The 27,186-nt window shown below is 48.1% G+C and overlaps 2 protein-coding genes across 6 annotated transcripts in view; one reads left to right on the plus strand and one right to left on the minus strand.

The window, feature by feature from the left end:
* SLA (Src like adaptor) overlaps window positions 1–1,458 on the minus strand; it is a 67,933-nt gene extending 66,475 nt beyond the window's left edge. For 2 of the 3 annotated variants that reach the window (XM_032254002.1, XM_032253981.1), the window contains exon 1: window positions 469–1,458. Coding sequence is in view for 1 of the 3 variants with exons in the window: in XM_032253981.1 (XP_032109872.1) it covers window positions 469–479 (11 nt within the window). In the remaining 2 variants the exon portion in view is untranslated. The remainder of the gene's footprint in view (window positions 1–468) is intronic. The other variant, XM_032253991.1, reaches the window with a different exon arrangement.
* Window positions 1–27,186, plus strand: part of TG (thyroglobulin) — a 272,807-nt gene that overhangs the window by 235,494 nt on the left and 10,127 nt on the right. For all 3 annotated transcript variants that reach the window (XM_032253934.1, XM_032253944.1, XM_032253951.1), the window contains 2 exons: window positions 11,431–11,612; window positions 15,186–15,293. In XM_032253934.1, the coding sequence (XP_032109825.1) occupies window positions 11,431–11,612; window positions 15,186–15,293 (290 nt within the window). The remainder of the gene's footprint in view (window positions 1–11,430; window positions 11,613–15,185; window positions 15,294–27,186) is intronic.

The raw sequence follows: 27,186 nt of genomic DNA on the forward strand, positions 1-27,186 counted from the left end.
TTCATTTTTTCATTTAATTTTTTAATTTTAATATTAAGATTAGTGTCCAAAGCTGTTGCCCCTTCTTCAGATAGTTATCCACAGAAAGCAGGAACACAGAGAATGTCCAACCTCTGAACCACCTCAGCTGACCTGAGATGGATTTTCCAAATGGTAGTAAACACGAACGCATGTTCTCTCCTCACGCCAGCGCTGCATAAGTATCAGCCAGATCCCAGTCCACAAACATGCAATACAGCTTCCCAGGGAAGTCATGGAGGGACAGGAGTGGAGCCTCCTGCCCCAAGTCCTGCCCTCTGGAGCCACCCACCGCCTCAGCAGAGACCCACCCATTTCCCTCCGGCCAAAGACAGAGGGTGGGTAGGGGCTCCATGAAGTTCCCCTGAGCGCCCTCCACACATACCACCCCAGGCCACCTATGGCCCACCCGAGGAGTCCTAATGACACCCAGCAAAGTTAGCAACCTACCAGTGGGGCATCAGGGCTGCCTGAGATGTTCTCCATTCACGGCAAATGATCTTATTTTCTGAAGTAGCAGCTTTCTATTGAAATTCTTCATCAGTCGCTGTCATGGGGAATTTCCCCCCCTTTCCTTTCTCTTTCTAACTGGTGAAATTGACAGTCTGCCTACATTAACCAGGCATTCATTTGCATGATCAAAAGCAGATTTGTTCCAAGATGCAATGTTCTGCCTTCCCTTCCAAGCACAGGCATCTCCAAGGAAGGCGAGAAAAATCAGAACCAGAGCTCCTCCGCCGTGCCCCTGTGCTTGGCCACAAGTTGGCCTCGTCTGGGAGCAGGTGGAGTGGGGGCCCTGTGGGGAGGAGTTGGGGGAGGGCAGCTCATGTGAGAGTTGGAGAGCAGCACCTGGCAGCCAAGGCGCTGGCACGAGCCCCGGCACAGGAATATCCAGCCTTTGGTGACAGATTATAGTAAGAGAAGCATGCAGGAGTTTCCAGCGTGTGTGCAATTTCCTGAAAGGAGGCACTGCTGCCTTAAATCCCCAGCACTCAGGGCTGGGTGGGTGTTAGGGTCTGAACCCAGAGCATCGCGAGGACCTGGATTCAGGAAAATGGGTCACAATTCTTAGTTTTAACCACACCATTTAGGAGAGTTGCTGAACTAGCCTGAGCTGCAGTTTCTTTAGCCTTCGAATGGACACAGTGAGACCCTCCCGAACTTCCGTCTCCTGCAGTGTTAGAAGAAGCAAAAGAGGTATCTCCCAACACCCAGAGAGCGCTGGAGGTCTCATGGCTCTAGGCTGCCCTCACACACTGTAAACCCTCCACCCTGGAGCTGTAACCCCACATTACCCCTCACGGCTGACACTTGCACATCACTTTGTCTAATTCTCCCCAGTGGCCTGTGAGCTGGGATTACCGTTCAGAGAAAGCTGAGGATCAGAAGGATTGACTTGTCCTCCCCAAAATATTAAAAATTGTATTTCATGACTGCATTGGTATAAAGATGAATGTAAACCAGGCTAGATTCATTATTACATTTTCTTTTTTTTTTTTTTCCGCATTAACTGACTCTTTTTATTAACTGACTTTTTTTTTTAATTGTACTTTAGGATCTGGGGTACATGTGCAGATCATGCAGGGTTGTTGCATAGATACACACATGGCAAGGTGCTTTGCTGCCTCCATCCCCCATCATCTATACCTGGCATTTCTCCCCACGTTATCTTTCCCCACCCCCTGCTGTCCCTCCCTCACCCCCCGAACTGACCTGAGTGTGTGATGCTCCCCTCCCTGTGTCCATGTACATGTATTCTCATTGTTCAACACCCGCCTATGAGTGAGATTTTTTTTTCTTCTGATTTCAAAATAAATTAAAAGGAAAATACTTTCATGAGTTCCTAAAAGTGCAGTGAGCCCTCGGTCCTGAGCCAGCTGTGCTTGATGGAGAAGTCAGGCCTTGTCCCCGAGCACCACGGTGGGTGGTGAAGCCAGGAGTCACTCAACCATTAACCCCTGCAGCATCTCTCCAACACAGACTATTCAGAGGCTCCTGTGTGCTGGACTCTCTCCTAGGCTTTAGAGGGAAAAGTTGTAACCCAAACAGATAAAGCCCCTGACTTGGAGAGTTCATTTTCTCATGAAAGGACACAGACGATGTAAATGAATAAAGAATTTCGGATCTTAGACATGCCCTGAAGAACACTGAAGTGGGGCCATTGTAGAGGAGGTGACAGAATGGGGAAAATACTTTAGAGGCAGTCAGGGAAGGCTTTTCAGAGGAGGTGACTTCTGGACTGATGCCTGAGCAATGAGGAGCCAGCTATTTGGATCGAGGTACAGAGCTGCTGCAAAGACCCTGGGGCAGGAATGGCCCTGGCTGTTTGGAGGTCACAGGGAGGTCAGTGCTAGGAGACCCTGTGGCCGGTTGGAGGACCTGGAGGAGAGGAAGTCAGAGGTATGCAGAAGACCAGTTATGAGATACTGCAGGCTATCAGAAAAGTGGCTTTATTCTCCCTGCAGTGGGCAGGTACTGAAATGTTTCAAGCTAATAATAGAAGGTGATTTTGTTGATTCATTTGTTTTAAAAAGGAACATTTCTGGCAGGTATATGGAAAATTAACTTAGGAGATGTGACACAGGAAGTAGAGATCAGATTGGGCTCTGCTGCTGAAGTCCAGGGGGTGAGCTGGTAAATTAGAGTGGCGGACACAGTCACAGTTAGAAACGATCAGATTTGGGATACATCTTGCATCAGCAGTTGACCACATGAGTTAGGAGTTCAGTAGAGAGGTCAGAACTATAGATACAGATCTGGAGGAAAACCAGGAAAATGTGATGTCACAAAAGCCAAGAAAAGAAAGCATTTCCAAAAGGAAGCAAAGGTCAAATGTCACAGAGAGTCAAGTGAGATGAGGGCAGAGAGTGGGCTTTTGCAGGTCATGGGAGACCTTGATGACGGCCATTTCAGCGGAGTGAGGTGGGGGGAAGGCTGATTGGAATGGGCTGGGGGAAGAGAGGAAATGAGGACGTGGTCACATTGCTTCCCAAACCCACCCTCCCTCCACTGCGTGATGCCTTCCACTGGATGCAAACGGCCACCCAGGATTTGCAGAGCACTTTGCTCATTCACCAGCTGACCCCACTGGCTACACCAAGCTCTGCTCCATGACAGGAACTGTGTCATGTTCATTTGGAATCCTCAGCTTCTGGCCAACACAAGGTTGGTCTTTAATTCATGTTCCTCAAACGAACAAAGGAGTATTGTGTCTCCATCGACCTCAGAGCTCTAGAGAATTCTGGGGCATTCAGTTATTCATTCACTCATCCATTCAGATAGCCTTGCAAGAAGCAGGTGCTCTTGCAAGCAGGTGCTCTGTGTCTCCTTCTTCCCAAACCTGTGATGTTACAACCATTTTTCAAAAGTTGGAGCATAATCAATAAGCAAAAATTGACTACAGGCCTCTGTGTACAGTACATTCCTCCCCCAAGCCCCTGCTAGGAGCAGCATCTCTGCTTCTGCCCCAGCGTGGGTAGAGGAGATGTGCCAGGAACTAGGATAGCAGTAGGGGTGGACTGGAGGTGGGGGCAGGTCTCACTCAGAAGGAAGATCGTAGGAACAGGAGACAGCAAAATGTAGGGGAAGAGGGGAACAATCACAGGAGCAGTCAGGAAATACCTGTGTTTTAATCAGGTAATTGAGAGCTGGTCTTAGTCACTAGGGATAGGAAAATAGGAGGGGAAGGCTCTAGAGGTGAGGAAGAACGCATGTGGATGACAAAGTTAAACTGTGCCTATGTTGAGTTTGAGGGGCCTGAGAAACTTCCAGGTGATGTGAGGCATTTGGATATGAAGGTGTGAGGGTCAAACTGGAGAGAGACGGGAATCTTTAGCTTAACAGGTCATTCTTGAAGCAAGAAGAGGAAATGGCGCCATTCCATAAGCATTCATGGACAGAAGGGGAGGAAAAGGGGAAAGGGTGGCAGCTGGGAGCCTTGGCTTTCAAGAGTAGGCAGAGATAGCAGAAGGGAACTCCAGAAATGAGCCTGAGGCAGAGCCAACTGGGAAGAGATGGAGAGGTGAGGGGATGGGGTGTCTGCTGGTGGGCCTCTGCAAGGCCATCAGTGACCTTGATGGAGGTTGGCGTAGCCAGATGGCCATAGGGTAAAGAGGCTGTAAGACAGCTGGAGACCACCATGTAGGCATGCTCTCAGCATGCATACCAGGCTGGGAGCATCTGGATGAAACAAATGGAGGAGACCCTCCTATTGGGGACCTCCAGGCAGGCACCTTAGCTCTAGGTGGGTGTGGAACTCATGGAGAGCCAGGGGGAGGTTTGCCCAGCGAGGGGCTCCAGAGATGTGGGCAGCAAAGACAGCCTCAGAGAGAAGGAGAGCCCTCAGTCCAAGAGGAGGAAGGGCCATTCCTTGCAAAGAAGGCAGTGTGGCCTGCAGAATGCACTGGCCTTGGGGTTTGCAGCAGGAGACAGAGCTGGGGGAAGCACTGCTGAGGGGCCAGTTGGCTCCTTAATGAGACTCTGCAGTGCCTGGGCCAATGCAAGGACACCCAGCCTGTCCTGCCCTGTGCTCCGTGCTCTCTGGCAGGTCACATTTGCAAACCACAATGGGAGAGCCCTTCTTCTGGGCCTTGAGTGAAGCAAAAGATAGGGTGATGCTGTCCCAGGCACCCAGCCCTCTGTTCTCTCTGGCTTCACCCCTGCTCCTCTGCCCTCATCACTCCACTGACCCCACAGGCCTCGCTGCTCCCCCTCACCCAGGTGTCCAATGTCTGACCCCCACCCTCTCCAGTCTGGACTCAGTCATCCTCCACGATGCCTAACCCAGCTCCCCAGGGCACAACTGGGACCCTCACCGGCCAGCACGCCCATCCCCTTTCCGGTTCCCTGCCCTGTGCACTAATCTTGGTCCTTATCACCCCTGGACAGTCCATATCACATAGATGCGCTGTATATTGTCAGCATGTCCCACAGAACTAGAAGCCCCATGCAGGCGGAGAAGAGCCTGCTTGTTCACTGATGTGTCCCAAATGCCAGGAGCTGTTCCTGGCACACGCAGGCACTCCATGGATAGGCTGTTGAAGGGATGGTACGTTGAAGAGCAAGGACCTGCAGCCATGTGTTCCCATCGTGTCTCTCAGACATCACTAGGCATGAACATAAGGGCATTCTAACCTGCCTTGCTAAGTTTCTTTTCAAACATTTACTAACTAGAGGGGAGAGAGAAGTCATATTTACTGTCTCCCATGTGTCAGCCTCTTTATAATCATGAATTCGTTTTATTCTAACATCAATCTCATTTTACTGACCCGAAATGAAGGCACAGTATATCCACTGAACACATTTGTTCATTGGAGGCAAATCATCTGAGGCCACAGAACAGAGCTAGATTGAACCCAGGTCTCTCAAATGCCAAATCTCACATTCAATCCACTGGGCCCTGAGACATTCAGGTTGATGCTGAAGCCCTGTGCGGCCTCTCAGTGTTTCCAAAGGGATCTAACTTTTCGTTAGGATGTGTTCGTGGCTGCACTTTAAAAGCACACACTCAGGACCGGCCAGCTCATGACAGCCCTTTGTGCCATTCCTGCCTGTAACAAATCTACTGTCTAAGGCAGACCCCGCCTGTAATTACAGCTCGTGGGAGTCAGCGCATGCAGTCACACAGTGGCCCCCGCCCCCACCTGCTGACTCTCTAATTAAACTGGCAATGGCATCTGTGCTCAGGTCTCGCCAAGCATGAAGGAATGTGTGTCCCAGGTCATGCTGAAAATGTGCCCCTTCACATTCCCTTGCACCCCACTGGGACTTGGGAATTTGTCTCCCACTATTTGGGAGATAACTTTTGGGTCGTCTCCAAAATATTGACCAGTCAGCAAGGCTGCACCGAATTAGTGTCAGATCCCCACAAAATGTGGAACTGTAATCTCAACCTCATGGAAGCATAAACTGGGCCCCGTCCCTCCCGCTACCTGGCTGTGAAGCTGTTCTAGACCATTTTATGCAAGAGGGACTTCTTTTGGCAATGCCCAGGGCTTGGTGTCCCTGCACTCCTAAAAGCTCATTTTGTAAGGAAGTTCCGCAGAACCCATGAAGGAGTTTCCATCCTTGATTGAGGGCAATCATTTTGTAGCAGGGGTTTGGAAAAGGGGTTCCAAGTGTTTGAGCTCAGCCTGAGGGTGGACAAAGCTCCGCTCAGACCTCTCTCTCTACACATGAGCCTTCGCTGGCCTGTCTGACTGTCTGAATTGGGCTCAAGGCTGGGTCTACAAATGCCTAGCAACAATGACAATAGACACAGTGCTAAGCACTTTGCAGGTTTCACCTCTTCTAACTTCATGACAGTTTTATGTTGAGGGTAATTTGTTGTGCCCATTTTACAGATGAGGAAATAGACATGGAGTGATTATATAAGTTTCCCAAGTTCATACAGCGAAGAAGTAGTACAGTTAACCTCCAAGCCCAGACCTTTCCAAGTCTGGAATTTGAAACCCAAGACATTTGACTTTAGAGTCCTACTTTCAACCTCTAACCTATATTATCTCTACAAAGGCTGTTCATCCAAAACACATTCACCTATGTCATGCCTGTCACATACTAAGCACTGGGGTTATGGGCACAGTCCCTGCCACTTTGCCATGTAGTACTCTGGAACAATAGGCAAATAAACACAGCACCTGTGGCCCCTGGTTTAGCCTGGGACAGGTTAATAATCATCACTCACATTTACTGGCCATGTGTCAACTATTGTGCTAACCCCTTTTAATGCATGTTTCATTGGAATCTGTAGGTAATTCACACAATAGGCTTTTTTTTTTCATTATCCACCTTGTATAAATAAGGAAACTGAGCTACAGAGGGAGTTCGCAATTTACCCAGGGTCCCAGAACTACAAGGCAGGTATCCCGAGTAAATTGGATCTCAGGTAGTTTGACTCTAGGGCCTGCCCTCTCAACCATTATCTGTCCTGTTTCCTGGAGAAGGTAAGCCCTGAGCAAAACCTGGATGTTCTATTTATAATCTTATTGCTGGTGGTGAAGTCCCCGGGCCAACGGCATCAGCATCACCTGGGAACTTGTTAAAATGCACGTTCCTGGGCTCCACTCTGGACCTGCTGAGTCAGACTCTGTATTTCATCAAGATTTCAGGCTACTCTAATGCTCATTGGATTAAAAAGCGTGGGTCTAATTCAATAGCTGTTATCCAGGCAAACTAGGGAAAGGTGTTTAGGCAGGAGGAACAGCAGATGCAAAGGCTTAAAAGTAAGAGAGAATATTTGGTGTTGAGGAAACAGCACTCCTCACACATGCTGGGCACTTTGGGACTATTTTAGTGGCCTAGTTCTCATGAGTTACAGAAATTGAAGACCCAGTGGCAGCCCGTCAGGGTGGCAAGGGCTAGGCACAGCTGGATCTGCTCCCCACCTGTATGACTTAATCAGCCCTGTAAGACAGCACTTAGCCTCTCTGAGCCAGTTTCCTTGTCCACCCTCTCAGGATAGTTATGGGGGCAAATGAGGAGAGGTGGACCAGGGGCCAGCACAGTATCTTACACACAATGGGTGCTTGGTGCATGTCATTTGTGCTGACCTTGGCTACTCCCTTCACCGACGTGACTCAGGCAGCATCATTCTCACCACTAAGCTGTCTCCTCAAAGTTCCAGCAAATGGCATTACACAGGGAGGAGATAGTTTATGAACTTACTTTACTCCTCTGCAGGCCAGGAGGTATTGGTGTCTTGGCTAGGGGTCTCACTATGACCCCCTCATGTTTTGTATGAGAAAATGGAGCCCAGAGAGAGGAAGCCACTCCCTTGAGTTTGCCCAGTGATTGCCACATAGCGGGTGCTGGGACTTGGAGGTCCTGGTACCCGAACCTCAGCATAGCTCCCTCATGTTAAGACATGAAGGCAGATGATGCCTCCCATGTGGCAAAGCAGCCTGGGGGAGAACCCACCTTAGTGCCACTGCACACTTGTCCTTGTACCATCCTGGGCTCCCAGAACTGAGTTCTCTCCACTTGCACTCCAGCCCTGGGCATTAGACGCACCCAGTATCTGAGGTGGGGGCATTGTGGATCCCTTCTTATAAAGCGTCTGTGAGCAGTACTTGGGCCTCGAGTTTGGCGCCTTCCACCTGCCCCACCTGCCCTCACTCATCCCCCAATCTCCTTGCTCACAGCTCAGAGCTGAGCAAACAGGCTGTAGCATTGAGATAGCCACTGGAACAAGCTATTATATTTTCTTGCACAGTTTTTCAAATATTCATATTATTTGTATGAAGGAATTAGAGTAGAAATAGCAGCAAGAGAGCCTTCTTCCGTGAAGATAGACACTCAGCACTTTTTAAATATTTTTCTCATTTAATAAAGCAATTTGGGGCCCTGTGTTCCTCCTTCAGTTTTCTAATTGAAAACGATGAAACCCATGATGGATAAAAGTAGATCTCTTTTATTAAGGACTATATGCCAGACTTTGAGCTAGGTGCTTCAAAAGATCATTTCTCATTCTCAGAACAATGCTGCGAAGCAGATTTTACTTAACTCCCTTTTGCCTTTGAGGAGGCTAAGGATTAGAGAGGTTAAGTGACTTGCCAAAGCCACACAGCTGAGAAAGGCAAGAGATGGAATCCAAATTTTGGTTGCCAGCTCCAGGCCCTTGCCCCTTGCACTGAGACTTCCTGGCTCCTCTTAGCCCCACCCACAGCCAGCCAGCCATGACTAGGAGAGGACCTTAGCAGGTGACTGCTTTGTTCACTTCATCTTCACAGGAGACATATGAATACACACAATACATTCACATTTGGAAGGTGTCAGGCTCAGGGAGAGGGAAAAATGTACTTTCCCAAATCCCCCAAATTTAACAGCATTTGAACCCTTAGTTTTGACTCCAAGCTCAATGCTCTTTTCACCGCTCTGGGCCACGCACCTTGTGGGCAAACCATCCATCCTTCCACGTGCTAAGGTCCTAGCGTCCAGAGCTCTGATATGGGGTACTGCTTAAGCTATAGCTGGGGGAACAAGCCTTTCTCTTATCAGCAGCAAGACCTGGGGTTCAATCTTGCCTCATGCATCCTGTTTCTGTGGCCCTAAACAAGTGAGATACGTTCTCTCAGCCTTGGAATTATGATTCGTAAGATGGGATAACGTCATGCTCAATTCACCTGGTGATTTTGACATATGTATATGTCCTTGAAACATATGTGTGAAATGTGCAGCACAAAATTTAGAAATAATCAGAGGGGTGCCAGTGGGTTACTAATATTATTTTTGTAATGAAATATTCTAGGCAGAAAAGGACAGAGAATATAATGCAGTTTTTAACCCTGAACTATGAGCGGCTTGTAGGGTCCACGTGATAGATTGCAGGTGAGAACTTTTTAAATAGACTAGACTAGGATAGAGTAGAATGGAAACTCTCAGATGCATTGTAGACGGTAAGCGTATGGAGTGTGAACATTATTTGTGAATGCTATTTCAGGTCTGTGTGTGTCCATGTGTATTGCGTATGTATAAAATAACTTACATGATTATGGTCAAATATCTAAAATTGCTGATATGATGAATACTCACAGATTCACTCTTCGGATTTCGCAATTTCATATTTGCTCCAGAATTTATTCCAATAATTAAAATGTTATTGACAGAATGAGAATGAAGCCCTCTTTGCATGCACTCCTGGCATTGGTCATCCTGAAGGATCAGTTAGTCCACCAGCATGGTTCAGCCTGGCTTCTCCTTCAGCCGGGCCAAGAGTCCCCCACTAGGAGGGGCTGCGCTCACTCAGGAGGGGCTGTGCTCACGCAGGAGGGTCTGTGCTCACCCAGGAGGGGATGTGCTCACACAGGAGGGGCTGTGCTCACCCAGGAGGGGATGTACCCACCCAGGAGGGGATATGCCCACCCAGAAGGGGATGTGTTCACCCAGGGAGGATATGCTCACCCAGGAGGGGATGCGCTCACCCATGAGGGGTTGTGCTCACCCAGGAGGGGATGTGCCCACCCAGAAGGGGATTGCTCACCCAGGAGGGAATGTGTTCACCCAGGAGAAGATGGGCTCACCCAGGAGAGCATGCGCTCACCCATGAAGGGTTGTGCTCACCCAGGAGGGGATTGCTCACCCAGGAGGGAATGTGTTCACCCAGGAGAAGATGGGCTCACCCAGGAGAGCATGTGCTCACCCATGAAGGGTTGTGCTCACCCAGGAGGGGATGCGCTCACCCAGGACAGGATGTGCTCACCCAGGAGGGATTGCTCACCCAGGAGGAATTGCTCACCCAGGAGGGATTGCTTACTACTGGAATTCTACCCATAGATCCTGTGTGTTTGGAAATGTTTGGAGAAGCAATTTAAACACACCAGAGTGTGCTGATATGCACGTTTCACCATTTACATAAGGTCCTAGAAATATGTAAACACATAGCACGGGATTGTGCAGGGGTCCAGGAGGCTGGACCTCACACCCGGGCTGCCTCCCAGACTTTCCCCAGCCCCTTGTCTTCAGAAAGGAGGAAACTGGGTCCTGGGGGAAGGCAGTGATTGGCAGTGCAGACAGCAGCAACACCAGGACAAGGAAAGAACAGAGAGAGGGAGAAATACATAGAGAAACAGAGAGAGAAGGGGAGAAAAGGAGAAAGAGGGAGAGGGGAAGAGGATGTGAGGGAAGGGAAAGAAAAGGGGAAGCATGAAGGAGGGAAAGAGAAAGGCAGAGAAAGAGAAATAGAGAAAGTTGCTCTCATCTGGACACATGCCCCAGAGAGCTGCGTGCCTTCCCTGGCCATCCTATACAAAATAGCCCCAGCCCCAGCACTCCCTGTCCCTCTTATGCTGCCCTATATTTCTTTGTAGGACCTGTTTCCTGATACACTGTGCATTTGTTTGCTTATTTTCCACCTCTGCCCTCTGGAACAAGAGACAGGGAGCTTGATCGGTGTGTTCATGGCTGTTTCTCCAAGCCTGGGGCACTGTTGGTCCCGGTAAAGAGTGTTACGATCCATATGAAAGTGTGCATGAAGCATTCATATGATGAGTGACAGAGTCCATGAATGAAACGGAATTTAGCATTCCTAACACAACCAGACCATAGTTACCCACGAGCTGGCTGAGCAAGCAGCCGGTAAAGCAAGTGAAACTCGGGTGTTTGATCTGCTCTCAGACTGCAACAATGGTGAACATGTTTCCATTTTAAGTACTTGTCAGAATCCTATGTGGCAGGCACTCCCATTTTCAGATGGAGAAGGCAGGCACAGAGGGGCATAGTCATTTGCTTAAGGACACACAGCTAGAAGGAGGCGGAACTGGGATTCAAACCCACACAGTCTGGCTTCAACACTCACGTGTTTAATGCCATGTTTCACTGCTTCCCAGAGAGGAAATTATAGAGCAAGGGCTTGGGGGACACTGACTGAGATTTTTCAGAATTCAACTGGAGAATTTCATGCCTTTTTTTTTTTCCTAGCAATTTGAGGAAAGTCAAGGCCGGACCAGTAGCAAAACAGCCTTTTACCAAGCGCTACAAAATTCCCTGGGCGGCGAGGACTCCGATGCCCGTGTCGAGGCTGCTGCTACCTGGTATTACTCTCTGGAGCACTCCACGGATGACTACGCCTCCTTCTCCCGGGCTCTGGAGAATGCCACCCGGTAAGCTAAGCTGCGGGAGGTGCAGATTCCTGCTGCTGCGTTTCAGAGCCAACCCAGCTGATGCTCAGGTCATGAATGAGAAATAAGGGTGGTGGCTTTCTGCTTGCGATTTCCTCTGCGTCATTCATTCAGCCCACAGCATGCGGTGCTTCCCTGCTGAGGGGCAGCCCTGGGGGACACGTGGGGTGGACCCTACTATCAGGAAAGCCCAGGACAATGGGAGACATGAGGGGTGGCCCCGACTCTTCCTAGGCCATGAGGGAGCTGTCAGAGGGCAGAGAAGCAGAATTTGCCAGCGGCGCCTGGAGCACGCTCCACCTGAAGCAGCCACTCAGCAAGTGCTCAGGACAGCCTCCCATGCTCCTGGCCTTGCGTTCACTGAGCCCAGTGCCCCCAGTCTTGGCTGCCTGCCAGGCACACATGGGGGCATTTAAAGGGTAGGTGACACACAGTCCCCATAGGGGCCAGCATTTTTCAAAGCTCCCTCAGCTGACTCTACCCTGCAGGCCAGACTCACCTGGCACATGGGAAGCAGCGCCTTGGAGGTGGGGAGGTTTTGTGTCTGATGCCACTCCCCGGATGGGAACAGCCCAGGCTCTGACAGCCATGCACTGTCTCTCTGGGGCCCACTGTTTCTTGTATCCACTGCTTACACGCCTCCTCCCCCTTCACGCTCAAGCTTCTGTCACTTGGGGAGGGCTGCCCAAACCCACACCCCAAGATGGTTAAAGGCTGCGGCCCCCAGGCCCTGCTGTTCCCAGGGTCCCTCTCTCGCAGCATGCTCCCCCAATCCTGGGGCTTGTCAGGGCAGACCTGCCCCCCTTTCCTAGTACTGCATGCGCTCACTGAGGCTAAGAACTTTTATAGAAATGCACAGCAGATGCACAAGAAATGATTTTTGAATAGAAATAAGGAAATAACCAGGGTTCCAGTCCTTTCTTCCTTCTGAGATCCCTAGGATGAGACCACAGTGGGACTCCGGTGCTCAGGTCAACTTTGAGTCCCCTCACAGGCGCCTGGTATTTCTCCGTTTCCTTTGCAGAGCTCCTGCTCCCAGTGGGAAGAATGGACAGGGATGTGAGTGCCTTCAGCCTCTGTGCCTCCTTGTCTCTCTCCCTCCGGGGAGTCCACAGTGACCATTTGCTTATTGTCCCTGGGGACAAAGCCAATATCGAGGCTCAGCATCCTTTGCTGCACTGGACCCTGTTGAAAAGGGATGGGCTGGGATGTGTTAGAAACCCACTGCCCCAACTGGTCTCTCCACCCAGGAGCCTGTGGTTTCCAACTGGAGGGTCACTGGCTCAGAATAAAACTATACCACCCACTTGGATCTTGGGTACTGAAAGGCTTTAATTTTCCCTCTAGTGGAGATCTTCACTTTAGCTGAAACAGCCAACAGCTATTTTGGGAGGCCTTGCCAGGGCTGGACTGTAAGAACTCACAGATGTCCAGTCCCTGACCCTGAGAGGCTTATAATCAAGTCAGGGCTGGGCTAGATCGTGTTGCAGAGAGAGCTCAGAGCTAGAGATCAGAAAGCCTAGGTTCTTGCCTTAATTTTGCCTTATCTGACCTTAAGGACAACCTGTGTTCTGGGGTGAGAGCTGAGACTGAGCGAAGGCAGCATCGCCAAGGGAGGTCTCACTCAGAAGGCAGACCCCAGCTCTACCTTAGCCCGGGCGCTTTTTCTCTCTGCCACAGACTCGGGCCCTGGCTCTGTCTCCTGAGCAGTTTCCTAGGCAGTGTCCTGCCACAGGCCTGCCACTGCATGACTCTTCCCGTAGGTTTGATCCCGTCCCTGTCTTGCTCACAATGCCTCAGGGCATGCAGGGGGAAACTCAGCTGGCTTCATCTGTCCCCAAGACACCCACGGTGCCCCACACAACCTCGGAGCCTCACCTGGGGACACTCTAGCACCCAACAGACTCACCAGAGGCTTTTATCCCAAGGACCAGGAAAGGAAGATGGGCAGCCCTTTGACTGAGGGACTCCCATGGGTGTTATTAAACTTGGTCATTACAAAATCTCTTCCAGGTAGGGACCCTTGGCCCTGCTTCTCAGCTGAGAAAACAGAGATTCAAGGAGTTAAAAGAACTGTTGAGTATCTCATCTTTACTCTGCAATGCAGATGGGATTGAAAGCCTGGTGGGCCCAGGGTCAGCCGGGGTCTGTCTGACTGCTGCCCAGCCGGGCTCGCCTCTCTGAGCACACAGCCTGCGCGTCAGCACAGGCAGGGCCCCACTGTTGTAAGCTGCTTCTGAAATGGACTCATGCTACCCTCAAAGGCAGAGCAAATACAGAACTTAGGGGGAAGAGAGAATTAAATAATAGCAATAATAGTAAAAACAAAACCTTATAATTTATAGTTCCTATATAATAAAGTAAATTTTGCTGTGTTGTGTGCTGTTTAACATAAAACCTAACCCCAGCTCTGCTTAAAATTAACTCACACCCCGTAAAACTTGCCTTATCTATTCTCCCCACATTGTCAGCAAAGTTCCCAGCATCTCAAAATTCCTGTTTTTCTTGCTGACCAGCTGCAAGGTCACAGGGCAAGATAACACCCAAAGAGCATACAGTGCGTTTCTCAAAATGCTGTTTTTTAAATGTAATGTTCATCACAAGACATGTTACAAATTAGTTAACTGTTCTTTGTTCTGGCTTCTGTAAACCTGTTAGCTGCTACGTCATCCTGGATGTATAAAAAGTCCCCATTTTCTTTCTCCTCTGCTCAGCCTTGGGATGCTAATCTGCTGTGCCAGTAGCCACCTTAATAAAATCTTCCTGCTTCATCCTTTGCTTGTTGTCCCTGGGACCAGAGCCAATGAAAAGTCGTTGTCTCTGGTCTCCTGAATATTCTCCAACAAGAGAGGTTTCTCGGCCCCTCATCTGGACGTTTTGGACTGGATCTTCCTTTCTCGTGGGGCTTCCCTTTCCACTGCAGGATGATCAGCGGCATCCTGACCCCCACACACTAGGTGCCAGTACAACCCTTTCCAGCCCGGGTTGTGACAACTAGGAAGGCCTCCAGGCATTGCCACGTTTACTAGGGGAGATAGAGATGGGGTGGCAATATCCCCCTGCTGAGAGCCACTGACTGGGTTGAACTAAGGGTATCACGTGCATGAGCTATCTTAGGGGGCTCTGACTTCTTTTAAAATGCACAATGATTTTATATTCCGTTCCACGGTAGGTTGCATTTATCTCCACTATATATTGCATTTATGTTACTGTGAAATGTTTTGCTTCCACATCTTTAAGTGAAATTGATGTCCCCGGAAGACATTTATTTCACGGTTTTTTTGACGCCTAAAGTACATCAACATGGACACCAGTTTTCAAGCCTACCACCTACCAGAGGGGACAGTGTTCTTACCATACACTGGCTCTCCCATCAATGTGGCAGTGAGGCCACTTGGAGAGCATTGCTGGGGAATTGGAGGAAGGTGTTCTTGTAGGCCTGGGCAGGGGGGTTTTGGGGGCCAAAGGGGGCCCTCGCTGGGAGAAACCCTTTTCAGGTACCATTGTCCACAGAGCCATGTTTCACCAGACTCCCCCATGTTCTCCTTTCACCAGGGACTACTTTATCACCTGCCCTATAATCGACATGGCCAGTGCCTGGGCGAAGAGAACCCGAGGAAATGTCTTCATGTACCACGCTCCCAAAAGCTACGGCCACGGCAGGTAAGACGCTGCAGGGAAGCAGAGGATGGAAGGTAAAACTGAAAGACAAGTCTCAGCTCAATGACATGGGACACACCACTTAACGTTTCTAAGCCTCAGTTTCCTCATCTGAGAAACAGAAATAATTGTGGTAGCCGCTTCATCACACTGTCTTGTAGGCAGGGAAAGTTAAATTGCAAATGATGATGACACACTTTGGAATTGCAATGTTAGTTATTTATTAATTAATTTGACTTGAGAGAGGCTTTTTCATTTACTCTGTGTATTTATTCCTCTAGAAACTGAGCACTAGCTTAAGACAATGACTTTCCAAAATACAAAAAGGATTTTTTTCAACCAAAGGAAAGTTTTATTCATGCTTGATTTATATATCATTCTTATTTCCGGAAAAGATTCAAGCTCCCTTTGAATAACATATCAGGTGCAATTAAGTCATCAAAATGAGAAAGAGAAATAAGAGGCACAAGCGAAGGAAAACCAACAGTAGAGGAAGGGCCAAGCAGTGAGCATAGAATGTAGCCCTGAGTTTCCCATGAGCCAAGGAAAAGATTTTAAAAAGAAAAAGAAAGGTTTGGGTGTCAGAGCTCCAGTAGCTGAACAAAGGAAACAGAGAGACCAAGTGACAGGGCACACTCGTGGTCTCAGCTTTGGAGTGAAACAGCAGCGCAAAGAGGGCAGCTGAGGACTTAGATGACCAGTGCTTTGAAGGGAGGTCTGTGGGGCTATCTGTTCTGCTGCCCCATGAGCTTACGTCCTGTATCATTTACCCATGTGGAAAATTCACCCATGTGGAAAAACCCCAGAACCCTCCCCACTGAGGCAGTGACTTCGTGCATTAAACCACATCAGATCACAGTGAGATGCCTTTAGCAAGACTATCTACTCTTCTAGGGGAAGAAAGTAGTGGTGTCCTTGTGCTCAGCTTCCAATAAGCATTCACAGGTAATAGATCTTCAGGGAACACATGTCTCCAAAAGATGCAAGACCATTCTTGTTTCATTTTCTGTCAGACTGGAAGCAAGGCCTGCTGTCTGGGGTCAGGAATATTCATCACGCACATCTACGGTCTATTTGATGGGCAACAGGGATCTGAGCTGAGAAGACTGCAGCCACACCACATACCTGCTGTGCCCGCATAGGTAGTTTTGTCTCTCTGATCTTCAATATCCTCACCTACAAAATAAGGCTAATAGTTTTTCCATTAGGGTTGGCATTAACAGTATCTGGAACATGAGTTATCGAGCCTATAACAGGGCTTTACCCTGTGTTACTTAGTAAGGCAAGGGAACTCTTAGAAACATACACCATTTATCTTTACAAGTAGCGACTTCCCTAGAGCAGGCTGAATAATGGCCACCTGAAGATAGATTCCGTCTCATGTCCTCCTTTCACCAGGGACTACTTATTACCTGCCCTGTAATTGACACGGCTGGTGATTTGGCCACCTTCTTCCCATTCGCCAACAATGCTCTCCAAGTAGCCTCACTGCCACTAGGGGGAAGAAAGGGCGTGGTCATTTCTCCTAAGCGCCCATCATTTACCTGCTTTTCCCAAACAGACTCTTTTTTTTTTTTTTGAGATGGAGTCTCCCTCGGTAGCCCAGGCTGAAGTGCAGTGGCGCAGTCTCGGCTCACTGCAAGCTGTGCCTCCTGGGTTGAAGAGATTCTACTGCCTCAGCCTCCCAAGTAGCTGGGATTGCAAGCATGCACCTGAACGCCAGGCTAATTTTTGTATTTTTAGTAGAGATGGGGTTTCACCATGTTGGCCAGGCTGGTCTCAACCTCCTGACCTCAAGTGATCCACCGGCCTTGGCCTCCCAACGTGCTGGGATTACAGGCGTGAGCTACCGTGCCAAGCCCAGACTCTTCCATTTTCATAGCACTCCACAAAAAAAGTCCAGAGCCCAATTTTTTTGAAATGGTCACCTCTGTTTTACAGAGGAAGTGTGTCTGAGTGTATTTGGGATGCCATAATAAAATACGTTAGCTGAATAGTGGCCACCTAGAGATATCAGGCCCCAATCCCTGGAATGTGGAACTGTTATCTTATAAGGAAAAAGAACCTGGGCAGTTGTGATTTAGTGAAGGATCTTGCCATGGAGAGATAATCCTGGATTACCCTGAACGCGATTGCAAGCATCCTTAGAGGTGAGAGCCAGAGGGAGATGAACTGTCTGCAGAAAAAAGAAGGCAATGTGACCTCAGAGGCAGAGACTCGAGTGATGTGGGCACAGGGAAGGAATGCCAGTAGCAACCAGAAACTGGGAGAGCACGGGGAGGGAGTGTGGCCCTGCTGACACCTTGGTTTTGGCTCAGTTAAACCAGTGTTGGGCTTCTGGCCTTCAGAATGATGAGAGAAAAAATTTTGGCTGGTTTTAAACCATTAAGTTGCTGGTGATTTGTTACAGCAGATGCAGGAAACTAATACAGTCCCCGAGGAGTTCTCATTTCCCCGAAGCATCCATCATTCACCCACTGTTCCCAAACAGACTATTCTGTTCTTATAGCACTCGTGAGAAATGTCCAGAATCCTCTTGAGTTCTGAAGGGTTGAAATGGTTACCTTCATTTTACAGATATGAAGTGTGTCTTAGTTTATTCAGACTGCCATAGGAAATGTACCCTAGCCTGGATAATTTATAAACAGTATAAACTTATGGCTCACAGTTCTGGAGGCTGGAAGTCCAAGAGCAAGGCATGGGAAGATTTGGTGTCTAGTGGGGTGCATGCTGTCTGCATCACAGATGGCACCTTCTTTCTGCATTGTCTCCTGGCAAAAGGGGCAAACATGCTCCCTAAGGCCTCTTTTATGAGAGCACTAACCCCATTCACAAAGCTCCACCCTCACGACCTCATTACTTCCCACTCTTTTTGTTGTTGTTGAGACGGAGTCTTGCTCTGTCCCCCGGCTGGAGTGCAGTGGCATGATCTTGGCTCACTGTAACCTCTGCCTCCTGGGTTTTGCAATTCTGCCTCAGCCTCCCGAGTAGCTGGGACTACTGGCGCATGCTGCCATGCCCAGCTAATTTTTTGTATTTTAGTAGAGACAGGGTTTCACCGTGTTGCCCAGGCTGGTCTCGAACTCCTGAGCTCAGGCAATCTGCCCGCCTCAGCCTCCCAAAGTGCTGGGATTACAGGCGTGAGCCACTGTGCGCAGCCCCAAAGGCCCTATCTCTTAATACTAACACACTGGGGATTCCGTTTCAGCCTATGAATTCTGGAGGGTCATAAACATTCAGAGCATAGCAGAGTCTGAGGTTCAAGGAGTGCAACATGATTCCCCCAAGAACAAGCAACTTGTCAAGATAGAGAGCAGCAACCCACCGGGGACTTCTCTGAGCTTCAGAACCCTTTCTACTCCAACACGCGGTCTCTCTGCTTAAAACTAGAATTGCAACCTGACCTAGAGATTCAAACAATGCCTCCAGGTTGTAAGAAGAAAAATAAGTGGCAGGCCAGGGTTCTGGGAAGGAGGCATTGCAGGAGAGAAGGAATGATGACGAGAGCCCTGTGGTTTGGGTGGAGATGAGGGCGCCTGCCTAATCCATTGGTCTGTGGCCACCTGTGGCCAGGGAGGCCCAGCATGGGAAAAAGTTCCTAAAATCAGCTGTGGCAGTGTCCTTCTTGTGCCAGGGCTCTCCAGAATTCACCCTCAATGCATGGCTCTTTTTTCTGGTTCTCTGCCTTTCTCACTTGTAAGGCAGAGATTACGATGAAAGGTGTAACCCTCCCACAGCAGTTCATTAAAAGCCTTACAAATATGCACATACCACTGGACCCCAGAATTTACGGTGGCAAAAAATAAGAAATGAGTCTTCTACATGAGGGTGAAAACAATCAAAGCAAAACAAAATGAAAGCATTCACATCACTGCCGTCAGAATCAACAGTGCTCGGGCCCCACCTGGATGACTTTCATAGGCTACTGTAACAAAGTGCCCCCAAAACTGGGTGGCTTAAAGCAACAGAAATGTGTTGTCTCAAGTTCTGGAAGCCAGAAAGATGAAGTCAAGGTGTCAGCAGGATCGTGCTTCCTCCGCAGGCACCAGGAAAGGATGTGTTCAGGCCTCTCTCTCAACCCCTGGTGGCCTAAGGCGATTCTTGGCTCTTAGCTGTCTGTCTTCTTCTTCCGGTATTTCTTCACATCATCTTCCTGTATGCATGTCAGCTTCTGGATCCAAGTTCCCCCTTTTATAACGACACCACCTGTATTGCTTAGGGCCTATACTAACGACCTCAGTTTTACTTGATGACCTCTATAAAGACCCCATCTCTAAATAAGGTACATTCTCGGGTACTTGGGGTAAGGACCCCAACATATCTTTTTGAGGGAGACACAGTTCAACCCATAACACTGCCATTCTCTCTAAAATAACTGAATTCTGCCAAACAGGTTCTTGAGTGGCAGTGGCCCAAAGTGGTCTATTTTGGACCTAGGATCGGGGTGGACCCTAGAGGAGCAATCCTAACTAAATGGAATCACGACCTCAGGCTCCCACGACGAGTGTGGGTTTCTCTGTTGCTGAGTAGTATCCTTATGTCCCTACAGACAGGGTTCCACTGCAGTGATCCAGGGGACCTCCCATGAAACCAAGCCATGTTCACACAGAGACCCTCACAACTGCCTTCCAAGGCTTCATGACTGTCCGCACCTCAGAGCTCAGTGACCCTCCTGACACAGATGAGCACTTAGTAGGTGCTCAGGAAATCATGCTGAAGCATAGATGGTGGGGAATGAGTCCTTTCTACTTTCATTTTTAGGCTCTACGGGCTCAGTGTGGCCACCTGTGAAGTGGGAGTAGGGAGGCAGGAGAGGTCGGAAGCACTGATTCTTCACTGGGTTCTATGGAGCCTGGAGCCTGAGCCTCTGAGAGGAAGGGGTGGGTCTGAGCCTCCCAGACCCCTTCTCCCTGTGTTACAGACTAAGCCTTGAGTAACATTTCAAGGTTTTTCAATTTAGAAAGTTTGAGAAACTCCTGGACCCAGTCACCTTTAAGGCATCATTTAGTTCTTAGTTCTATCATTTTTTGAGGAAAGAGACACTCAGATCCCTGAAACATTTTACAGTAGTGGTATTGGTACTCTTATGGAGGCAAAATAATGCCCTGGTCAAAAGCAGAGATGCTGGCATCTACCATTTTGGCAAAAACCATATCCTTGAGTCTTATCAGCTCAGTGACCTAAGGCAAGTCATGTAACCTTTTTGGTGACTCAGTTTTACCATCTGGCAAAAATGGGTTTAATAATAGGACCCATCTCAAAGGTTGTGACGACCATTAATTTTACATAAAACAGAAACAGGCAAGCAGTGCTAAAAGTATTCTGTTCTTCTTGGCCATCAGAACGCATTCTTGTCAACTCCCTGTGTGGATATCTTCCCTCACCGTCACCATCACATATGGTGCCATCTATGTAGTAGGTAATTGAATCAATGAATGACTCACAGAAACGAACTCATGTGATTTTTGGCAAGCTTACCTTATTGTCCCAAAAAGACATCTCTCTTTCTCTCTCGGCCCTGGAGCTGTCACATGTCTCATTTTATTTCTGGCTCAAATCTACATACTTAAAATATATGTGTGTTACATTTTCTGCCATCTGTCTCGTACCTCCATTTCTGTTAGCATATATTAGCTTTCCTGGCAACAGCTAGTGAAGAAAATGCAATGAATTATTGCCTTCTTATAGACTATTGTAAACTGATCACAGAATACTGTGGTTTTCTTACTGTGCACCTGGATTATAGATGATATTTTCATTCCTGAAATTGAGGGCAAACTTCTGTGGGGAAAGAATAGGCATAACAGATGGAGAGGAGACAGGGAAATCAAAATCTCTAGTGTGAGAAGAAGGTGCCAGTTTAAGATTCAGATTCAAAGAATCATAGAATATAGAAGATGAAACCGTCCAGCTCCTTCATTTTACATGTAAAGAAACAAAAGCCCAAGGATGTGAATGGATCATTTCCTCTTCCCCAAGCCAGCAAGTGGCAGTCTGGGCCCATACCCTGTTCCCTGCCCTCTCTCCAGCTTTCTTTCAATTGCACCCACTTCACCCTAAATCCTATTGAGTGCCTACAATGACCAAGTCCACTTCCTAGCTGTGTGGCCTTGGGCAAGTCGCATACAGTCTCTGAGCCTCCATGTAGCCTCACCTATATCTGGAGAGAGTGACAGGCCCTGTTCTTTAGGGCAGTAGGAGGGTTTGGGGGACAGTGCCTGCATGGTGTTTAGCCCAGAGCCAGATCTGGGTTGTGTGTCTGAATATGTCTGTGTGTGAGCATATGCATGTGTGTGTGTGAGCATATGCATGTGTGTGTGTGAGCATATGCATGTGTCTGTGTGTGCATTACCTGGCAGCTTTGATTTCCAAGGCTACTGATGAGAGAAAAAACTCACCAGCTTTCTGCTGTTCATCTCTGCTCACTGGGAAAACGTTGAGCCAGTTTCTGCCATGGTCTGTCTCTAGAGCCTTCTGATTTAGGAAGTGGAATTTCCAGCGGGGCCTGTAATCCAGGCCTTCTTCATGGCGGCACTGTTGACATTCAGGGCCAGATGACCATTTACTGTGGGAGGCTGTGCTGTGCATTGACGGATGTTTAGCAGCACCCCTGACTTCTGCTCACCTGATGCCAGCAGCTCCAGTCCCTAGGCTGTGCCAACCACAAATGCCTCCAGACGTTGTCAGATGTTCCCTGGGACATGATCCTTGCTGACTGAGAACCACTGCTGGGATCTGTTAGAACTGAAGTTATTACTAATGGCACCAGAAAGGAGGTAGCAACCCCTCTCCCAGATACTGGCCCTGGATCAGTGCAGGGTGTCCCCCCGCCAGGATACTCTCCGTGGCCCCATGGAGCCTCCACAAGCAGATAGAGTGCCACAGAACCAGAGGGGTGGCTTCAGTCCTTCTTTGTCACAAAGGTGACCTAGAAGGCCAACAGGTCTCCAGGTTCACACACAGAAGGACCCTGGCCAGCTGCCTTCTCCCAGGTCTGAGGCCCTAGACATTCTCTCTAATGCCTCCTGTCACTTGCCCAGGTACCTCCCAAGGCATCACCTGCATATTTTGCTAGGACCCTTCCTTCCCCGCCAATCTCCAGCATTTTTATCTCTCTGACTTGCCAGTGATGTCCTCCTCTATAAACAGTCCCTTTCAAAGGAAATACTGGCCTTTGAAGGTGTGGGCATCAGTCCCAGGAGGAGCCCCATCTGTTTCCTCTGCTGCTTATGAGCATAGGATTCAGACCCTGTGGCCTGGTTTGGGGACCCCACCCCCAGCGTGCTCTGGGCCCCTGCAACTGTGGTAGAGGACACTGGTTTGTTCTCTGCTGTCCCCTGTCTTTCGAGGGCTCTGCCCCTTTCTGTATGCCTCTTTAAGCATCGGTTTGCTCATCTGGGCAGTGGAGCTGACAGTACTTATGCCCACTATGAAATATGTCAGGATTAAAGAAGACACACGGACAGCCTCGCTTCTGGGCCTAACTGCCTGGCAGAGAGTGAACACTTATTTGGTGAACATTACGAATGCTGCTTCGTGTCTTATGCTGGAAGGATCTACATTGGAGCTTGACAGGTCCTTGGAAGAAAGCAACCACAACTGGAGTGGTTTCTGGTACCAGACATTGCCTGAGGAGCTGTAGCCACTTCAGAGTGGACATGGAAGCCTCTCATTTTAAGATGCCTGGGGGCTGGGCCAGCTGTGGAGTTCATGGTTTCTGTGGCAGTTCATCATGAGGCGGAGGGTGTGCTAGGGCATTTGAATAGTGTGCTGCCTCTGGGTCTTTCTTCTGAAGGCCTCGGCCTCCAGGGTGCTGGGATGTCATTCCTACATCTCAGTGGTGTGGAAGACGTTTCAACAAGACCACCTTTGACTTTCCTTTGAATGGAGGAGTGGGGGCTGGGGTATGGCTCTCGGGATTAACTGTCTACTCAGGCTCCACAGAGGATGTTGGACTGGTCTTTCATTTTGGCAGAGGCAGCCCAATATAGTGTAACAGCACATCCTTTGAGAGTAAATCCACTAGAGTTTTAATCCCATATCTACCATTTATGAGCTGTTTATATTTAAACAAACCCCTTTACCTCAATTTCCTCACCTATAAAAGAGGTATAGCCATATCTACTTTAGAGTATGGATATTCAAGAGAATGTATATTAAACATCTGGCTCATTGCACATGTTCAGTGTTAGGTAGATAGGGTTATTTTTCTTTTAGTAAAACTAAGCCTCGGAGAGAGAAAACAAAACCCAAAACATTCAAAATGACTAAAGAAGCAATAATGTTCCTCCTTTATAAGTTGTCTCAGCCCTGGAAAACAAAGCTGTAAATTCTAGACTCAAGGCATTTTGTACACCACTCCATTTGCATTCTAGACATTACTGTGCATTCCAGAGGCTAAAGGCCTGTTAAAACATTCCAGATTCAAAATATTATCTTTTTAGTTGACTGTCTTGGCAAGTTTGTTGGAATTAACACACCAAAGGAAATATTAAGTGGATAGATTATTGAACTGGATCCATCAGCCTGGCTACATCCTGTGGAATTATTTCCCAGTGTGGATGAAAATAAATCGTTTTCTGAAACTGCGCACTCCAACTCCTTGACATAATAGGGTTTGCAGCATGTATCTTCTTCAGTGTTGATTTGACAGATATTTACCTAATGCCTTCAATGCTGCAGATCCCTTTCCAGGTCCTAGAGATAAGAAACCTGCAAGGCAGAGAAGAGCTGCCTTCTTGGGACTAAGACTGTAGTTGCAGGCGGGGCTGATGGGCGTCTAGGAATAGTGTATAAAGAACAGATGGCTGGGTGCAGTGGCTCATACCTGTAATCACAGCTCTTTGGGAGGCTGAGGCGGGCAGATCACCTGAGGTCAGGAGTTCCAGATCAGCCTGACCAACATGGAGAAATCTTGTCTCTACTAAAAATACAAAATTAGCCGGGCGTGGTGGTACGTTTGTAATCCTGGTTACTCGGGAGGGTGAGGCAAGAGAATCCCTTAAACCCCAGAGACGAAGGTTGTGGTGAACCTAGATCGCACCATTGCACTTCAGCCTGGACGACAAGAGTGAAATTCTCAAAAAAAAAAAAAAAAAAAATAGACAATACACACATCAATATGCAGCTTGTGTTCCGATAGCAGCACTAGGAAGGAGGTCCAGTAGGGTGCCATGGTCAGTAGTAAGAAAAGAACTTTCTGTAAAGGTGACATTTGAGCTGAGAACTGAGAAATAAGAAGGTGTGTGATCCTCACGTAGAAGTGAGAAATCCCAAAAGAAGGATCATCAAAGGCCAAGGCCCTAAGGTGGGAAAGGGCTTGGCATATTTGAGGATAAAGAAGAAGGCCAGGGAGCTGGAGCATTACGAATGCTGCTTCGTGTATTATGCTGGAAGGATCCAAATCGGAGATCAACAGATCCTAGGAAGAAAGCAGCCACAACTGAAGTGGTCTCTGGTACCACGCATTGCATGAGGAGCTGTAGCCACTTCAGAGAGGATGTGAAATCCTCTCATCTTAAGACGCCTGGGGTCTGGGCCAGCTTTGGAGTTCGTAGTTTCCATCATGATGAATAGAAATTCATCATGAGGCTGAGTGTGAGCTATGACACTTGAATTGTGGCACTTGAATTGGAGTCTGTTGAGGAGGAGGAAAGTGGTTGAAGATGCATGGGGAAAAATGGGTCTTGTAGTTCACATAGGAGTTTGTAAGCTGTGGCTAGTGGAGAGATAGTATTTTATCTGAGTGTGTTGAGAGGGCATTGCAGATTTTTGAGAAAATGTATGTAATGAACAGTGGTCTTTTCAGTCATATCCAGAACGACTCACTGAAACATCAAGTGTCTTTTTAAAAAATAATAGAGTGTAGAATATCAACCTTGTTATCCAATGTGGTGGTCAGTTAGTCAGAAAACCCAAAAAAGAGAACTTGTGAAAAACGAATAAGGTGGGTGTGATGCCTTAAACATTTTATTTTAACTTTAAACATGTCAATCTGCATCCCCTGGCCGTACTTTTGGTGCAGAGTCAGAGGGTTAAACCGGAAAATGCTGTTTAGAATTCTGCCTTTAAACTTCTTGCAAAACCATAAACATAGTACATGATATATGATTGACAGTCTGGGGTCCATGAAAGTGGGGTATCTGCATGGTATTCAAGAAATTCAATTAAACATAAAATCACAGTGACTTGGACAGTTGGGTCTTGGTAAGCACACAACACAGAATGAAAGTTTGGGGCTTGGAAAGTTCATTTTTTTCTGGGCAACAGTTATCATACTTTATAGAGAGATTAAAATTTTCAGGTTAATCTAGCAGGTTAGTTGAAAACTTTGACTCTACGTGAAATAATACATCATCCAGCTCTGCTGAGCTTTAGAAAGTTAGGAAACTACTACAGATACCTCCTTTGGGGCTGGGAGTAGGACTGCACTATTGAGCGTGCATTAGGGAGCTTATTTTTAAAGGGTTACATAGCAATTTCTGTTGTAAAACGCAAGCCATTTGTAAAGCAAAATAAATACTTCTTCATTAATTCATAGGCAGAATCTGAACTTTCTCATATTAGATTTGCCCAACAAGAGGCATATTTATAAGCTTCTAATCATAAGTTATTTAACACTTCCGCCACTTCTCAAAGAAAAAAAAAAAAGCCAGGAAAGCAAAGGGAGTTTCATTCCTCCCTGTTCCCTAATTTCCTTTGGAGAAAGCTATCAAGAGATGCTGGCTGAGGATAAGAAAGGGAGTATATTTTATGAGGATGAAGTCAACAGACTTCCTGCAGACAGAACAGAACAGCAGGGCCTGAATTCCCTGCAAGCACAGGCTCTCAAATCAGTCCATTCAGATGGGCTGGAATGCAACGGACCTTTTCTCCAGCACAAGCCCCTTCATCAGCAGCACAGCTTCTGCCATGCAAAACAGTGTCATCTCTGTCAAGAAAGATCCCCCTCACACCCTCACTTCATTATAAGAGGAACCCAGGCTCAGCCCACCTCCCCAGCCGAATGCACTGTCAGGTACATCTCTCTGGAGACACTGCCTCCATCATCCTGTTCCCTGGTAAGCCCAAACCATTATGGATTATGGCTGCTGATCCTGGAAGCTGAGCTCAAGTCAGGAACTTGTGCAATGGATAATCTCTGCGATGCGGCTTTTGGTTTGCTGGGATGCAAGCTCAGCCTCCCTGCAGGTCCTCAGCAGCACCAGCAGGATTAATGATGAGCAGCGTGGCTGACGGGTAAGCTTGGGGACATTATGTGAAAAGATTCTGTCTTTCCTGGACAGTTGCAGTGACCCTAGGATTTCTCAGTTCTAGCCTTTTTTTCCCACACACCTCTAGTCATCCTTCTAAAAGAAATGCAACTTACAACTCATTTGCTAAGAAACTTCTAGGGTTCCCAGCCCTTTTAAAACATGATCCTCAATTCTTCTGTTCTAGGCTGTCACACCTTTCAAAGAATTAGAGCCCAGTAGACCTTAACAAGCATGTAATTTAGTGGTGTTCAGACTCTGGATTTTATGTAATTTAGTGGTGTTCAGACTCTGGATTTTTCTGGACTAGAAAAAGTTCCAATTGAGCTTCTCAGCAGGACCTGTGAGACCCAGCGCCCTGAGGACTGTTTCCTGCCGCACGCGCCAGCCCCCACGTGCCCTCGCCCTCCTTGTGCTCAGTCACACCCCTTGTCATTCCTTGCCCCATACGGAGCACAGAACCCACTCCGTGACAGCACAAGTGCTGAGTCGCTCCCCACGTGCCCTTCCTCGCCTCCTCCACTCACTAGCCCTGCTCATCCGTCCAGACACAGGTCCACCGCGGCTTCCTCCCTCTTGCTTTCCGTAAACTCCTCTCCATATTCTTGCCTGGAATAAACAGTGTTTCATTTCTCTCTCTTGGT

The sequence above is a fragment of the Sapajus apella genome, unplaced genomic scaffold (assembly GCF_009761245.1).
Source record: "Sapajus apella isolate SASKATOON/1434 unplaced genomic scaffold, GSC_monkey_1.0 scaffold3, whole genome shotgun sequence".
NCBI lineage: Eukaryota > Metazoa > Chordata > Mammalia > Primates > Cebidae > Sapajus > Sapajus apella.